The following is an 18,098-nucleotide window of genomic DNA, read 5'->3' as shown; positions in this document are numbered from 1 at the left end:
ACCATATTGCTGGTCAATGACCGGGCTACTTTTTGCGAATCAGCACTGCGTCGCTTTAACTGACAATTGCGCGGTTGTGCGACGTGGCTGCCAAACAAAATTGGCGTCCTTTTTTCCCCATGCGTCCCTTTTTCCCCCACAAATAGAGCTTTCTTTTGGGGGTATTTGATCACCTCTGCGGTTTTTAGTTTTTGTGCTATAAACAAAAATAGAGCGACAATTTGGAAAAAAATGAATATTTTTTTACTTTTTGCTGTAATAAATATCCCCCAAAAATATATAAAAAAACTATTTTTTTTCTCAGTTTAGGACGATACGTATTCTTCTACCTATTTTTCGTTGAAAAAAATCGCATTAAGCATTTATCGATTGGTTTGCGCAAAAGTTATAGCGTTTACAAAATAGGGGATCGTTTTATGGCATTTTTATTAATATATTTTTTTTACTAGTAATGGTGGCGATCAGCGATTTTTATCGGTACTGCGACATTATAGCAGACACTTCGGACACTTTTGACACATTTTTGGGACCATTGGCATTTTTATAGCGATCAGTGCTATAAAAATGCATTGATTACTATAAAAATGCCACTGGCAGGGAAGGGGTTAACACTAGGGGGCGAGGAAGGGGTTAAGCATGTTCCCTGGGTGTGTCCTAACTGAAGGGGGGGTGGGACTGACATGGGGAAATGACAAATCGCTGTTCATACATTGTATGAACAGACGATAGGTCATTCCCCCCCCCTAACAGGACCGGGATAACGATTTAAAGTTTAACTCAATCCATCTGTGGGTACACACCATACATCCATACAGATGACATAATATAATGATTTACAATTTAATTGAATCCATCTGTAAATATACACCCATGTGATATGTTACATGTTAACGCTCATTGTTTACTCCAATATCTATAAGGTGTTAATATTATGCAGTTGTCCACACACGCCTCATATGGATCCCATCCTTTCATGTGTTCACCACCCAGCTAAATACACTGGGCCATATTCTTATACATCTAAGGCGGCGGAACGTATGTACTTTACGTTACTCCGCCGCAAGTTTAAGTGGCAAGTGCCTGATTCACAAACCACTTACCTGTAAACTTGCGGCGGCGGCGGCGCGTAAAGTCCACCCGCGCAAGCCCTCCTAATTCAAATGATCCTGGCAGGGGGCGTGGATCATTTAAATTAGGTGCGCTCCCGCGCCGATCGTAATGCGCATGCTCCGTCGGGTAAATTACCCGACGTGCATTGCGCTAAATGACGTCTCACGGACGTCATTTGTTTTGACTGTAACGTAAATGGCGTCCAGCGCCATTCACGGACGACTTACGCAAACGACGTTAAATTTTGAAATTTCGACGCGGGATCGACGGCCATACTTAACATTGAGTACGCCACCTAGGGGGCATCTTTATCTTTACGCCGCGTATCGCTTACGGAAACGACGTTAAAACACTACGGCGGGCAAGCGTACGTTAGAGAATCGGCGTGACTAGTCATTTGCATATTCTACGCTGACCGCCACCTAGCAGTCAGCGTAAATATTGCAGCCTAAGATACAACGGCGCAAGCCGTCTTATCTTAGGCATGTTTAAGTGTATCTCAGTTTGAGAATACACTTAAACATAGGAAACGGACTTACGTAGGCGTATCTGCTGATACGCCTACGTAACTTGTTTAAGAATATGGCCCACTGCTCATAAAAATTAAAGGAACACTTTGGAAACATATCAGATCTCAACGGGCAAAAATCTCATGCTGGATATCTATACTGATATGGAAAGGGTAATGTGTTAGGCTCTATACTGATATGGACGGGGTAATGTGTTAGGAATGAAAGGATGGCACATCATTTGATGGAAACAAAAATGATCCACCTACAGAGGGCTGAATTCAAAGACACCCCGAAAATCAAAGTGAAAAAATTATGCAGCAAGCTCGTCCATTTTGCTGAAATTTCATTGCAACAACTCAAAATGGCCCTCAGTACCGTGTTTCCCCGAAAATAAGACCGGGTCTTATATTAATTCTGGCAAAAAAAAAACACACTAGGGCTTATTTTCAGGGGATGTCTTATTTATTTATGGTATGTACAAAAAAAATTCTCCCCCTGTCTGCTCTGGAGTCAGCATTGTGAAATTCTGTAATCCCAAAAATAATTCTTTGTTTAAAGACCTTATAAAATGATGTAATCCGTTCTGTAAAAAGATAATATCATGTGCAGTGTGTCTCCTTGTGTAACATTATTGTGGAAAATACCTTATTTACGGTGCCGCTTGCCGCTCGCGTGACCCGCTGGAGCTCAAATACTGCAGAGGGAGGGACCAAGATCCCCAATGATGTCAGCCCCACTCTGAGTACTGCAGTGGGTAGGGGCTTAATAAAGTTTTATTGAAAAAAAAAAAAAGGCTGACATCAGCCGGGAGGAGAGGAGAAGAGCTCCGGCAGGTCACGTGAGCGCCCAGCAGTGCTGTAAATAAGGTATTTTCCACAATAAAGTTACAAAAGGGAGACACACTGCACATTATATAATCTTTTTACAGAACGGGTTACATGTTTTTACAAGGACTTTAACTAGGGCTTATTTTTGGGGTAGGGCTTATATTGCAGCCATCCCAGAAACTCACGCTAGGTCTTATTTTCGGGGTAGGGCTTATTTTCGGAGAAACAGGGTAGTTTCTATGGCCCCCCAAGTGCTTGTATACATGCCTGACAACGTCAGGGCATGCTCCTAATGAGACGACGGATGGTGTCCTGGGGTATTTCCTCCCAGATCTGGACCAGAGCATCACTGAGCTCCTGAACAGACTGAGGTGCAACCTGGTGGCACCGGATGGACCGAAACATAATGTCCCCGAGGTGTTCTTTTGGATTTAGGTCAGGTGAGCGTGGGGGCCATTCAATGGTATCAGTTTATTCATCCTCCAGAAACTGGCTGCATGCTCTCGCCACATGAGGCCGGGCATTGTCGGTCACCAGGAGGAAACCAGGACCCACTGCACGAGCGTAGGGTCTGGCAATGGGTCCAAGGATTTTATCCCTAATGGCAGTCAAGGTGCCATTGTGTAGCCTGTAGAGGTCTGTGCGTCCCTCCATTAGGGTGACCACATTTCCAAACTGCCATTCAGGGACACCCCCCCTCTCTCACCTTCCCCCCAAAAAAGATGAGGGGGGCAGGGGGTAATGTAGTCTCGGGGTTGATGGGGAATTTGTCAGGTGAATGTGCCACTTGCCACCAGATGCAGTGCTGCTGTCACTCCCTCTGCATGAGCCACGTGTGTAGAAGGAAAGGAGTGGCGTCACTATCTGGAGAGTGAAGATCACACCAGTCCCTGCTGCTTGCCGCTGGGTGCCAGAGATGGAGGAGGTGCTGAGGTGGGTGGGGACAGCAGTGCTGCACTAGGCGCAGGCCTCGCTCCTGACCTCACTGTCTGAGAGTAAATTGTCACTGGTTGCAAGACGCCAGGCAGCGCCGGCCCTGGCAACCAGTTCCCGAAATTTAGTTATTAGTTAGTAGGGGGTGGCTGTGTCCTCTATTTCATTCCGGGACATCTTATTGTCCCAGAATGAAGGTGCCCGGGACTCGGGACAGACATGTCTATTGCGGGACAGTCCCGAGCAATCCGGAACACGTGGGCACCCTACCCTCCATGGATATGCCTCCCCAGACCATCACTGACCCACCACCAAACCGGTCATGCTGAACGATGTTACAGGCAGCATAAAGTTCTCTGTGGCTTCTTCAGACCCTTTCACGTCTGTCACATGTGCTCAGGGTGGACCTGCTCTCATCTGTGAAAAGCATGGGGCACCAGTGGCGGACCTGCCAATTCTGGTGTTCAATGGAAAATGCCAATAGAGCTCCACAGTGTCCGGCAGTGAGCACAGAGCACACTAGAGGACGTCGGGCCCTCAGGCCACCCCCATGAAGTCTGTTTCTGATTGTTTGGTCAGAGACATTCACACCAGTGGCCTGCTGGAGGTCATTTTGTAGGGCTCTGGCAGTGCTCATCCTGTTCCTCTTTGCACAAAGGAGCAGATACCAGCCCTGCTGATGGGTTAAGGACCTTCTACGGCTCTGTCCAGCTCTCCTAGAGTAACTGCCTGTCTCCTGGAATCTCCTCATATTTTTTTGAGGTGCTGACCGACCCCCCCCCCCGGTCGGTCAGTAGATCGAGTGGTCACAGGCACCACGCCCCCCCCCCCCTGGTTTTGGTCGATCTCCAGCCCTGCACTTACCCCAGCGATTCCTCTGGACAGTGGCTTCACCCTGTCTCCTCCTCCTGTGCTTCACGGTGGCTTCCCCTGCATCACCTCCCTCCTCCTCAGCAGCCAATAGGATTGCTTCTCCTCTTGGCCAATCGGGTGACGGGTTTTAGAACCCGCTTCCTGATTGGCCGGGAGGAGATTCAGGATGACAATAGCAAATATTAATTCACTATTGTTACACAACTGGGTGTGCTCAGTGCACTGCGCCCTGAGCCCACCCTTTTTTAAAGCCAATTAGAGCCTCAGGCTCTAATCATGTGCTTCTAAAAAAAAAAAAACATTGGAATCCATGCGCCTGGCACCCGACTGTCCTGAACGTGAACCATTTGGGACACTGGTGTCAAACTGGTGGTCCTCCAGCTGTTGCGAAACTACAAGTCCCATGAGGCATTACAAGGCTGACAGTTACAGGCATGACTCCCACAGGCAGAGGCATGATGGGACTTGTAGTTACGCAACAGCTGGAGGGCTGCCAGTTGACACCCCTGATTTAGGAGATGTTTACCCTGGATTCAGCCGGTGACGTCACCAGTGCATGCGCTCTGAAAGCCTGGCATACCCTGCCGGACCTTCATGCCGAAAGCGAGGACGTCATCGTGGCTCTGGTCACTCACAGAGCTGGAGCCCGTGAACCTGGAAGAGAGGCCATTATCATGTGCGTGTAAAGGCAGCGCAATACTTTTGGTAATATAATGTGTGTATATATATATATATATATATATATATATATATATATATATATATATATATATTAAAAAATATCTCCAGATATTTAAGCCCTGCGGAATGACTCCGCTCGGACAGACCTTGGGCTAGATTCAGGTAGGGCGGCGCATTTGTACGGCGGCGTAGCATATCGTATTTACGCTACGCCGACGTAAATCAGAGAGGCAAGTGCTGTATTCACAAAGCACTTGCCTCCTAAGTTACGGCGGCGTAGCATAAATGGGGCTGGCGTAAGCGCGCCTAATTCAAATGAGTATGAGGGGGGCGCGTTTTATGTAAATGGGTGGTGCCCCGGCATGATTGACGTTTTTTTACGAACGGCGCATGCGCCATCCGTGTACATATCCCAGTGTGCATTGCTCCAAAGTACGCCGCAAGGACGTATTGGTTTCGACGTGAACGGAAATTACGTCCAGCCCTATTCGCGAACGACTTACGCAAACAGCGTAAAAAATTCAAAATTCGACGCGGGAACGACGTCCATACTTAACATTGCGTACGCCTCATAGAAGCAGGAGCAACGTTACGCCTGAAAAGCCTTACGCAAACTACGTAAAAAATTCCGCCGGGCGCACGTACGTTTGGGAATCGGCGTATCTAGGTAATTTGCATATTCCACGCCGAAAACGACGGAAGCGCCACCTAGCGGCCAGCCTAAGTATGCACCCTAAGATACGACGGTGTAAGAGACTTACGCCAGTCGGATCTTAGCCTAATTCTGGCGTATCTTGCTTTCTGAATACAGAAAGAAGATACGCCGGCGCAGATTTGAATTTACACAGCGTATCTATAGATACGCCGGCGTAAATAAATGCTGAATCTAGCCCCTTGTCTTTTCCTATATTTACAGACAACAATAAATGGCGACATCCTGAAGATGCTGTTATTGGTTGCTATAAACAGAGACTCTTGTTTTGTTTGAAAATAATCGTTTTTGTTATTTCCACTGTCACGGCAGATGTTCTCGTAAATTGTAATTTTATGAAATGTTCAATGAAGCACATCTAAGGAAGAAAACACTTTAAATGCTGGGAAAGATGGGCCAGATCCACAAAAACCTGACGTAACTTAAAAAATCCAATTAAAGTTACACTGCCTTAAAGTTTCTACCTAAGTGCCTGATCCACAAAGCACTTATCTAGAAATTTCAGGCTGTGTAACTAAAATTCCGCCGGCGCAAGGCGTTCCTATTCAAATGGGGCGAGTCCCATTTAAATGAGGCGCGCTCCCGCGCCGGCCGTACTGCGCATGCGCGCCGGCCGTACTGCGCATGCGCGAAGTTACGTTACGCCGAGTTTTGAGGATCGCGACGGCTTAAAGTTGCGTCGGGGATAAAAAAAATGACAGCGGCATGCATTCCTGAGGGAGAACTCCATGCCCATTTTCAAAGAAAAAAACGGCATGGGTTCCCCCCCCAGGAGCATACCAGGCCCTTAGGTCTGGCATGGGTTGTAAGGAGACCCCCCCACGCCGAAAAATTGACGTAGGGGGTCCCCCTACAATCCATACCAGACCCGTATCCAAAGCACGCTACCCGGCCGGCCAGGAAGGGAGTGGGGACGAGCGAGCGCCCCCCCCCCTCCTGAGCCGTGCCAGGCCGCGTGCCCTCAACATGGGGGGGGTTGGGTGCTCTGGGGCAGGGGGGGGCGCACTGCGGGCCCCCCCACCCCAGAGCACCCTGTCCCCATGTTGATGAGGACAGGACCTCTTCCCGACAATGCTCCGGTAGGTACCCACGTGGTACGTGCACGTGGGTACCTACCGGAGCATGATGGGACGGTGATGCCTATATAAATGGGATGCAAGGCGCGCTTCCATCATTACAGCGACGACAGGCGACGAGGCAACATCGGAAGAACAGAAGACCAGAAGAGAAGATGACGCCACAGAAGACCGGGCCGGCTGCCTGTTTGAAATCGAGCTAACACACAAACATAGCAGGCAGCCAGCGCTGAAGAAGAAGGCACCGGAGAGCTGAAGAAGAACCGGGGTTCGCCGAGTCAAGAGCGGAAGAGGGGAGAAGATGGAAGAAGCCCCCCGGAGTCCGGAGAAGACCCCCGGAGAGCGGAGAAGACCCCCGGAGAGCGGAGAAGACCCCCGGAGAGCGGAAGAAGAAGCCCCCCCTGGTAATTGAGCTAATAACGAAGACAGGGGGGGCCTCCGGAGCAGAATAATAAACTATTTTAAAAAGCCTTGTGTTGTGTGTTTACTACATTTTACTTTTTGCCTACAGGTGAATGGATAGGGGTACGATGTACCCCATATCCATTCACTTAGGGTGGGGGGCCGGTATCTGGGGGCCCCCTTATTAAAGGGGACTCCCAGATTCCGATAAGCCTCCGCCCGCAGACCCCGACAACCAATGGCAAGGGTTGTCGGGAAGAGGTCCTGTCCTCATCAACATGGGGACAGGGGGCCAGATCCACAAAAACCTGACGTAACTTAAAAAATCCAATTTAAGTTACACTGGCTTAAAGTTTCTACCTAAGTGCCTGATCCACAAAGCACTTATCTAGAAATTTCAGGCTGTGTAACTAAAATTCCGCCGGCGCAAGGCGTTCCTATTCAAATGGGGCGAGTCCCATTTAAATGAGGCGCGCTCCCGCGCCGGCCGTACTGCGCATGCGCGTCGGCCGTACTGCGCATGCGCGAAGTTACGTTACGCCGAGTTTTGAGGATCGCGACGGCTTAAAGTTGCGTCGTGGAAAAAAAAAATGACAGCGGCATGCATTCCTGAGGGAGAACTCCATGCCAATTTTCAAAGAAAAAACCGGCATGGGTTCCCCCCCCAGGAGCATACCAGGTCCTTAGGTCTGGCATGGGTTGTAAGGAGACCCCCCCACGCCGAAAAATTGACGTAGGGGGTCCCCCTACAATCCATACCAGACCCGTATCCAAAGCACGCTACCCGGCCGGCCAGGAAGGGAGTGGGGACGAGCGAGCGCCCCCCCCCCCCCTCCTGAGCCGTGCCAGGCCGCGTGCCCTCAACATGGGGGGGTTGGGTGCTCTGGGGCAGGGGGGCGCACTGCGGGCCCCCCCACCCCAGAGCACCCTGTCCCCATGTTGATGAGGACAGGACCTCTTCCCGACAACCCTTGCCATTGGTTGTCGGGGTCTGCGGGCGGAGGCTTATCGGAATCTTGGAGTCCCCTTTAAAAAGGGGGCCCCCAGATACCGGCCCCCCACCCTAAGTGAATGGATATGGGGTACATCGTACCCCTATCCATTCACCTGGAGGCAAAAAGTAAAAGTTAATAAACACACAACACAAGGCTTTTTAAAATATTTTATTATTCTGCTCCGGACGCCCCCCCTGTCTTCGTTATTAGCTCAATTACCAGGGGGGGCTTCTTCTTCCACTCTCCGGGGGTCTTCTCCGCTCTCCGGGGGTCTTCCGCTCTCCGGGGGGGCTTCTCCGGACTCCGGGGGGGCTTCTCCGGACTCCGGGGGGCTTCTTCCATCTTCTCCCCTCTTCCGCTCTTGACTCGGCGAACCCCGGTTCTTCTGCAGCTCTCCGGTGCCTTCTTCTTCAGCGCTGGCTGCCTGCTATGTTTGTGTGTTAGCTCAATTTCTAACAGGCAGCCGGCGCGGTCTTCTGTGGCGTCAGGGTCTTCTGTTCTTCTCCCCTCTTCCGATGTTGACTCGTCGCATCTTGTCGCTGTAATGATGGAAGCGCGCCTTGCATCCCATTTATATAGGCATCACCGTCCCATCATGCTCCGGCAGGTACCCACGTGGTGGGTGCCTACCCACGTGCACCCACCACGTGGGTACCTACCGGAGCATGATGGGACGGTGATGCCTATATAAATGGGATGCAAGGCGCGCTTCCATCATTACAGCGACAACAGGCGACGAGTCAACATCGGAAGAACAGAAGACCAGAAGACCCTGACGTCACAGAAGACCGCGCCGGCTGCCTGTTTGAAATCGAGCTAACACACAAACATAGCAGGCAGCCAGCGCTGAAGAAGAAGGCACCGGAGAGCTGCAGAAGAACCGGGGTTCGCCGAGTCAAGAGCGGAAGAGGGGAGAAGATGGAAGAAGCCCCCCGGAGTCCGGAGAAGCCCCCCCGGAGAGCGGAGAAGACCCCCGGAGAGTGGAAGAAGAAGCCCCCCCTGGTAATTGAGCTAATAACGAAGACAGGGGGGGCGTCCGGAGCAGAATAATAAAATATTTTAAAAAGCCTTGTGTTGTGTGTTTATTTACTTTTACTTTTTGCCTCCAGGTGAATGGATAGGGGTACGATGTACCCCATATCCATTCACTTAGGGTGGGGGGCCGGTATCTGGGGGCCCCCTTTTTAAGGGGGACTCCCAGATTCCGATAAGCCTCCGCCCGCAGACCCCGACAACCAATGGCAAGGGTTGTCGGGAAGAGGTCCTGTCCTCATCAACATGGGGACAGGGTGCTCTGGGGTGGGGGGGCCCGCAGTGCGCCCCCCTGCCCCAGAGCACCCAACCCCCCCATGTTGAGGGCACGCGGCCTGGCACGGCTCAGGAGGGGGGGGGGGGCGCTCGCTCGTCCCCACTCCCTTCCTGGCCGGCCGGGTAGCGTGCTTTGGATACGGGTCTGGTATGGATTGTAGGGGGACCCCCTACGTCAATTTTTCGGCGTGGGGGGGTCTCCTTACAACCCATAACAGACCTAAGGGCCTGGTATGCTCCTGGGGGGGAACCCATGCCGGTTTTGTTTTTTACAAATTGCCGTGGAGTTCTCCCTCGGGAAAGCATACCAAATGCCGTCGCTGCAATGGGCCTTTACAAGGTGTGACTAACTTTACACTTTGTAAAACGAGCCCTAATTTTACACTTGCAAAATAACACTTACGGCGCAAAAAAAAAGCTAGAAAGCTTTGTGGATCGCCTTAAGTGCTAATTTGCATACTAGCAACGGCATTTCGACTCGAAATGCCCCCAGCGGCGGATGCGGTACTGCATCCTAAAATTAGGCAGTGTAATTCAATTACACATGCCGGATCTTCTGTGTAACTTTGGAAAAAGCCTTTTGAGGATCGTTTCCAAAGTTACACACAGACTGAACAGCAGTTAAGTCGGAGTATCTCTTTTGAGGATAACCCCCGATGTCTTCGTCAGTCGGTCTTGGCCATGTAGACCAACCAAACTCTCTTTATAATGTTCCAGTTTTGCACTAGGAGAATTAAAGTGGATCCAATTTGTTAAAAAAAATCAAATTTTGGATCCAAAAGTGGATCCAATTTCACAAACAAAATATTTCATACTGTATATTGCAACTTACTAGTCCTTAGATGTGGCGGCTGCATTCATATTTTTTTTTTTTTCGGGCTTCATTTTCTGTATTTCTACCTGGTGATTCTTCCGATAAGGCAGACCATACATTGTCCAATTTTCTTTCCTGCAACCTGCAGGTTATAGGAAATAAAATTGCTTGATTTTCCCATCAACACAGTGAGTGTTGATGGGGGAATCCCACCCATGAAGCTATTGTGTTCTCCCAGGGGAGGGGGTGCCATCCCTCCCTGCCAGAACACAATGGGGCAGATTCAGATAGAGATACGACGGCGTATCTCCTAATACACCGTCGTATCTCTGAGTTCTGTCGGTCGGATCTATGCGACTGATTCATAGAATCAGGTTCCGCAAAGAACTCCCTAAGATCCGATAGGTGTAAGTGACTTACACCGTCGGATCTTAGGCTGCAATCTCACGCTGGGCACTAGGTGGCGCTTCCGTTTGTATACGCGAGGAATATGCAAATGAGGAGTTACGCCGATTCAGAAACGAACGACCGCCCGGCGCATTTTTTTTACGTCGTATGCGTTCGGCTTTTTCCGGCGTATAGTTACCCCTGCTATATGTGGCGTATCCTATGTTAAGTATGGCCGTCGTTCCCGGGTCGAATTTTGAATTTTTTACGTCGTTTGCGTAAGTCGTTCGCGAATACGGATGGACGTAATTTACGTTCACGTCGAAACCAATGACGTCCTTGCGACGTCATTTGGAGCAATGCACGCTGGGAAATTTAGCGGACGGCGGTGCAGTTAGTTCGGCGCGGGGACGCGCCTGGTTTAAATTTTACACGCCCCCTAGCCGCGGAATTTGAATGGGAAAAATGCTAATCTCTTTCATCACTTGTTGCTATGTTTGTAGATTTTTTTTATCTTCTTCCTGGGTGAATATTCTATTTCACAGAACAGATTAAAGCGCCAAAACGCCCGTAGAAACACTTGTTGTCGCGCTAGACTCTTGAATCGAGCGTTTCCATTAGTTTCTATGGGAATACAAACGTTCAAAAACGCCCAAATCAGCCCCGATTCGCGGCGACAAAAAAGGGTCCAGAACTTGTTTGGCTTCAGGCGTTTTGGAGTGGAGATGTGAACCATCTCCATAGAGAATAATGGCCCGGATTCACAGACAACGGCGCACATTTATGCCGCCGTAGCGTATCTCCTGTACGCCACGCCGATGTAGCGCAGAGAGGCAAGCATGGAATTCGAAAAGCACTTCCTCCCAAAACTGCGCTGGGTTTCCGAAGCGTAAGTCGGCGTAACTGGAAGTGGGCGTAAGCCATGCTAATGAGGCGTGACCCCATGCAAATGATGGGCCGAGTGCCAGATAGATACGTATCAACAACTGCGCATGCGCCGGGACGTGGACGCATCCCAGTGCGCATGCTCACAATCACGTCGGAACAACTGCCTAAGATACACCGGATCACTGCCTACGGCGTAAACGTAACCTACGCCTAGTCATATTCACGTCCAACGTAAACTACGTAAAACACGTTGGCTTGTGTTCCCTGGTGCAGCCCTTTGCATGTCTGCTGCTGAGTTACACCTACTTTATGGGGCTTAACTTTACGCCGGACGTACAACTTACGCGCACATCGCGTAGCCTGCGTCAGGCTCACGTATGATCGTGAATCGCCGTATCTCCCTCATTTGCTTATTTGAAAAGAAAACCAATGGGAGCGCCAAATGCGTCTAGCGTAAATATGCGTCCACTCTACGCCGGCGTAGGCAAGTTACGCCGGTGGAATAAAGCCTGTTTTTCGGCTTATCTTAGTTTTGTGGGCCCGGCGCACAGATACGACGGCGCATAGTTGTACTTACGCGGCGTATCTCGAGATACGTCGGCGCAAGTGCTTTGTGAATCCGGGCCAATGTATTTTTTCCCCTCTAGCGTTTTCTAGCTTCAGGATACAAAACGCTCAGGTGTGAATGCAGCCTAAATCCATGTTCACGTCTTGGCATTTATGGCAGCTATTTCATCTAAGGGTAATTCCCATAACATGGCCCGCTGAGGGTACTTAAAGGAACGAGGTTACGAAGAAGGGCACTGATGGTTTACACTTTGTTTGGCAGGTCGTATAAGTCAAAACGAAGGACACAAAATTTTATTTATTAGGCGAGGGATAACTAAATAAATACATAGGAAGGGTTTTATAAATCTTTAACGTTGTTTACTCGGGGCTTACAGAATCTCTAAGTTGTCTTAAGTAATTGGAGCAGATCTCCTGGTGGGGATATAGGCGTCCATAAAACTTTGTGCCTTATAAGCTTGACTTGGTAAACTCGCAATGTGTTATATTTCTATATACTTCCAAAACTCTGTCTACACTGCAGCTCTACACAGGAAATAGCAGAAAAGGCTTGCTGTGTATTAGCCCAAGCCTAATTCCTCGTTCTCCCCCTTCTTCGGCGTGTTGCTTGTGAGCAAACAGAGGCCCCATTCATGGAGACTAGGCCGCAAACCTTAGCTTAGAGATGCTGCTGTGAAACCTTATATCCAAAGCACTGACTGCCTCTGCTGTTATTCCAATCTCTCATAAAACCTCGGCGTGATCAAAAAAAAAAAAAAAAGTGCTGGCTCAACCAATACTTTTAAGGTGTAGAGAAAAAATACCAGGCTTTCTTCTAACCCAACGTTGGAGGGGAATGGCAACCGATGGAAGTGTTTGTTTGGACAGAAAATACATTCGTTGAACGGGAACGGAGCTGAACTCTCTCGGGAGGTTTCATCTTGGAAAAGTTTTGGGTTGAGCTTTTGAGAAGTTTGCACAGTTGCTTTGCAGGTCAGGGAAGCAACACAACAACAAGAGCCGAGCCTGGAATCAGGACAAGTTCCTCAAAATGAAGCTGCTCTTCGTGGCGTTTATGGTGACACTTTCGGGATACAATGGACAGGCCCAAAAACCTCAAGGGAATCTTAGTAATGGAGGGCCGCAGCAAGCTGGCCAAAAGGCAAACACTTCCAAACATGTGGAGGCCAGACGTTCTCCTCCAGCTCAGAAGGTCCTGAAGGAAACGTCTAACAGACAGAGGAAAGCTATTGTACCGGGAAATGGGAGTTCTTTGGTCCCAGGTAAGGTGTTTTTTTTTTATATTAGGGTGACCAGACGTCCCCGGTTTCCGGGGACAGTGCCCGAATTGAGTACTTTGTCCCCGGACAAAATCTGTCCCCGGATTCAGGGACCCATTGCTGACAGTCTAGCCCTAGCAGGACATGCAGAAATGTGAATATCTATCCAGCATAGCAGAGATTGGTGGGCGTATATGGCCAAAAGTGAGTGGAGCTGTCAAATCGGAGCTCTGATGTTGGGGATGGGTGGGGCCAATATGCAGAATTATGTACATCAATTGTACATTTTATTATGTTTATATATAGGGGGTTTCACCACTATTTGCACATTGCAGCTCTGCAATATTTCTTATGGACTGAATCTCGCCCGGTCCCTGCTGAACCAACAAAGATTCAATCCATCTATGGCGGAATGAATCTTGCCCAGTCCCTGCTGAACCAACTAAGATTCTATCCATCAGGCCCTTCAGGTCTGGTATTAATATTAAGGGGAACCCTGCGCCAATTTTTTTTTCTTAAATGGCGTAATGGTCCCCCTTTTTAAGGGGAACCCGCGCCAAAATTAAACAAAAAATGGCATGGGGTTCCCCCCAAAAATCCATACCAGACCCCTATTCGAACACACAACCTGACAGGCCGCAGGAAAAGAGGGGGGTAAGAGAGAGCGCCCCCCCCCGAACCGTACCAGGCCACGTGCCCTCAACATGGAGAGGATGTCCCCATGTTGATGGGGGACAAGGGCCTCATCCCCACAACCCTTGCCCGGTGGTTGTGGGGGGTCTGCGGGCGGGGGGAGGCTTATCGAAATCTGGATTCAGGGGCAGTGCCTATACCCATTGCTGACAGCCTAGCCCTAGCAGGACATGCAGAAATATGAATATCTATCCAGCATAGCAGGAATTGGTGGGCAAGCCACCAGCGTATATGGAGAAAAGTGAGTGGCGCTGTCAAATTAGAGCTCTGATGTTGGGGATGGGTGGGGATGATATGTGGAGCCCCGATGTTGGGGATGGGTGGGGATGATATGCGGAGCCCCGATGTTGGGGATGGGTGGGGATGATATGTGGAGCCCCGATGTTGGGGATGGGTGGGGATGATATGCGGAACCCCGATGTTGGGGATGGGTGGGGATGATATGCGGAGCCCCGATGTTGGGGATGGGTGGGGATGATATGCGGAGCCCCGATGTTGAGGATGGGTGGGGATGATATGCGGAGCCCCGATGTTGGGGATGGGTGGGGATGATATGCGGAGCCCCAATGTTGGGGATGGGTGGGGATGATATGCGGAGCCCCGATGTTGGGGATGGGTGGGGATGATATGCGGAGCCCCGATGTTGAGGATGGGTGGGGATGATATGCGGAGCCCCGATGTTGGGGATGGGTGGGGATGATATGCGGAGCCCCGCCCCCTTTGTCAAACAACCTGTGCATAATCAGAATAAAATGTAAATTACGTACATCGATTGTACATTTTATTATGTTTATATATAGGGGGTTTCACCACATTGCAGCTCTACAATATTTCTTACCTTTAGTAGAGAGGGTGACACCATCACTACTATGTTCTAATACAACTGGTTGATTTTTATCTCTGTTATTATTATTGTATGTAGGGGGTTTCACCATTTCACCATTTTTTGAACATTGCAGCTTTGCAATTTCTCAAATATTTTTGCAGAGGGGGGTGACACTATCACTACTATATTGCAATACATTGGGTTGATTTGCACTGGATATTATTTTATAGGTTTTACCATTGCACTTATAAGTCCATTTGTAGAATTGTATAAATGAAGTGTAGGGCTGTGCTGCATTTGTTAGCTTTTTTTTACTGGTATAGGGAGGCCAGGACATCCCGATCACCATTGTTACGCCATGAAGAAATCTCCACGTGCTGGTCACACGCGCAGGTAGCGCAACCCATTACTCCCTCCAAGTTTTTTCTCTATCTTATCGTCTTAACATTTGGTAGTCATATCCCAAATTCTAAGAAGCATCTTTATTTTTTTTTAATCTCATTGAGGAAATGTGAGAAATAACGTAAATATCATACAATCATTCCATAAACACATACCGCATACACTGCGTATATCATCTGAGGAAACTTAGGATGCTTAGAAAATAGTTTACCATTTGCCATTAAAAAATAAATAAAAAATTTCCCCAGATGTCATTAAAAAAAATCTGGTCACCTTAATTTATATGCAATCATAATAAACTGAAAATATGTGTTATAGGGGTTTTAACCACTTAAGGACCAGCCCCTGCACATATACGTCGGCAGAATGGCACAGACAGGCATATCAACGTACCTGTACGTCGCCTTTAAATGCCTGTCCGCGTGGTCGCGCACGCGCCGGGGCGTCGCAGCCCTGCCGCCATCCCCGTGAGTCGGACCGGGGGTCCTGCGTGCTCGATCGCCGCGGGTCCTACGGACTCGATCGCCACGAGTATCCCCCGCGACCGTCTCACGGAGGTATAGAGCGGGGAGATGCTTGTGTAAACAAGCATCTCCCCGCTCTGACTAGTGACACTGATCTCGGCTCTGTGTACTCGGAGCGGAGATCAGTGTCATGTGACACAGAGCCCATCCCCCCTACAGTAAGAAACACTATGCACAGGAACACTTAACCCCTACAGCGCCACCTAGTGGTTAACCCCTTCACTGCCAGTGTCATTTTCACAGTAACCAGTGCATTTTTATAGCACTGATCGCTGTGAAAATGACAATGGTACCAAATTAGTGTCAAAAATGTCCGATGTGTCCACCATAATGTCGCAGTCACGATAAAAATCGCTGATTGTCGCCATTACCCGTAAAGTAAAAAATTATTAATAAAAATGCCATAAAACTATCCCCTATTTTGTAAATGCTATTACTTTTGCGCAAACCGATCAATAAACACTTATTGTGATTTTTGTTTACCAAAAATAGGTAGAAGAATACTGGTTGACGCGTTTCACCAATACAAATTGGGATTTTTTTCCCAAAAACATGTAGCAGAACACACATTGGCCTAAGTTTCTGAAGACTTTTTTTTTTTTTATTGGATATAAAGTGTTTGTTTTTTCAAAATTGTCGGCCCTTTTTCAATTATAGCGCAAAAAAAAAAAAAACGAGTGGTGAACAAAAACCACCAAAAGAAAGCTCTATTTATGGGCAAAAATATATAAATTTTGTTTGGGTGCCACGTCGCACGACTGCGCAATTGTCAGTTAAAGTGACGCAGTGCCAAATTGCAAAAAGTTTCCCGGGCTTTGACCAGCAAAAGGGTCCGGGGCTTAAGTGGTTAATCCACATGTATTGTGTAATGTGTTCTCAAAGGCATATGTGACCTGTGCTCCCTTCCTTTTTTGTGCAAAAGCTAAAGCATCTACAAAGTATAGTACCGTATTTATCGGGGTATTGCGCGCTCCGGCGTATAGCGCGCACCCCTAAAGTGGACCCGACATTCCTGTAAAAAAAGATTTTAGTACTTACAGTTTTGGTGTCTTGCGCGGCGTCCATCGGCGGCCTCGTCGGGTCCGGCCTCCGTCTGCGGCTTTGGGTGTCCTCTTCGTCGGGTCCGGCGTCCTCCCCGCTCGATCCCCGCTTTCCCGCGCCGAGTTTGAATACTGTGCTGGCATATACCGAGCGCAGTACACTCGTGTATAGTCGGGCAGGCTCGGCTACTCTTGCGCTCACGTCCTGTACGTCCAGCGGGTATCGGCGTATATCGCACACCCACGATTTTGCCTTGATTTTCAGGGCAAAAAAGTGCGCGGTATACGCCGATAAATACGGTATATATACTGGATTTTTTTTTTGCTAGTAATGGCAGTAATCAGCGACTTATAGCAGGACTGCAATATTGCGGCAGACAATCTGACACTAGCTGAAACTTTTAAGGCCCCTTTCACACTGGGGCATTTTTCAAGCGTTTTTCGATCGTTATTACATCGTTATTCGAGCGTTATTACAGCGTTATTCGAGTGTTTTTCGAGTGTTATTACAGCGTTATTCAAGCGTTATTAGAGCGAAGCCTCATCTGCAATCCCAATGTGCTGGTAAAGCACCGCTAACACCCTAAAGTTCTAGTTTTTTTTTGCAGTGCCTCGGTGTGAAAGGGTAAGGCGTTTTTACAGCGCTTTACAATTAATTTCAATGGAGAGGGGCGTTTTTGGAGCGTTTTTTTCAGCGCTCAAAAGCTGCTCCAAAGATGCTGCTTGCAGGACTCCATTGTGAAAGGGTCCATTGAGATGCATGGAGAGCGTTTTATGAGCTTCAGTGTGAAAGAGGTCTAACACTTTGTGGGAACCAGTGACACTAAGGCCCCTTTCACACTGGGGTGTTTTTCGAGCGTTATTCGAGCGTTATTACAGCATTATTACAGCGTTATTCGAGCGTTGCCTCATCTGCAATCCCAATGTGCTGGTAAAGCACCGCTAAGACCCTAAAGTTTTAGGGCGTTTTTGCAGTGCCTCGGTGTGAAAGGGCAAGGCATTTTTACAGCGCTTTTCAATTCATTTCAATGGAGAGGGGCGTTTTTGGAGCGTTTTTTTCAGCGCCCAAAAGCTGCTCCAAAGATGCTGCTTGCAGGACTCAGTGTGAAAGGGTCCATTGAGATGCATGGAGAGCGTCTTATGAGCGTTTTAAGAGCACTATTTTTAACGCTAAAACGCTGTAAAAACGCTTCAGTGGGAAAGGGGGTCTAACACTTTGTGGGAACCAGTGACACTAATACAGTGATCAGGGCCAAACATATGCACTGT

The 18,098-nt window shown here is 48.8% G+C and overlaps 1 protein-coding gene across 1 annotated transcript in view; it reads left to right on the top strand.

The window, feature by feature from the left end:
* The first annotated feature begins 12,670 nt into the window (after positions 1-12,670).
* LOC120913158 (extracellular matrix protein 2-like) overlaps positions 12,671-18,098 on the top strand; it is a 90,659-nt gene continuing 85,231 nt past the window's right edge. Inside the window, exon 1 of the mRNA XM_040322893.1 lies at positions 12,671-13,347. Within this exon, the coding sequence (XP_040178827.1) occupies positions 13,116-13,347 (232 nt within the window). The 5' untranslated portion in view covers positions 12,671-13,115. The remainder of the gene's footprint in view (positions 13,348-18,098) is intronic.

This window comes from Rana temporaria, chromosome 9 (genome assembly GCF_905171775.1).
Source record: "Rana temporaria chromosome 9, aRanTem1.1, whole genome shotgun sequence".
NCBI lineage: Eukaryota > Metazoa > Chordata > Amphibia > Anura > Ranidae > Rana > Rana temporaria.
The sequence above is the reverse complement of the archived record's forward strand: the minus strand, read 5'-3'. Positions and strand labels throughout refer to the sequence as shown.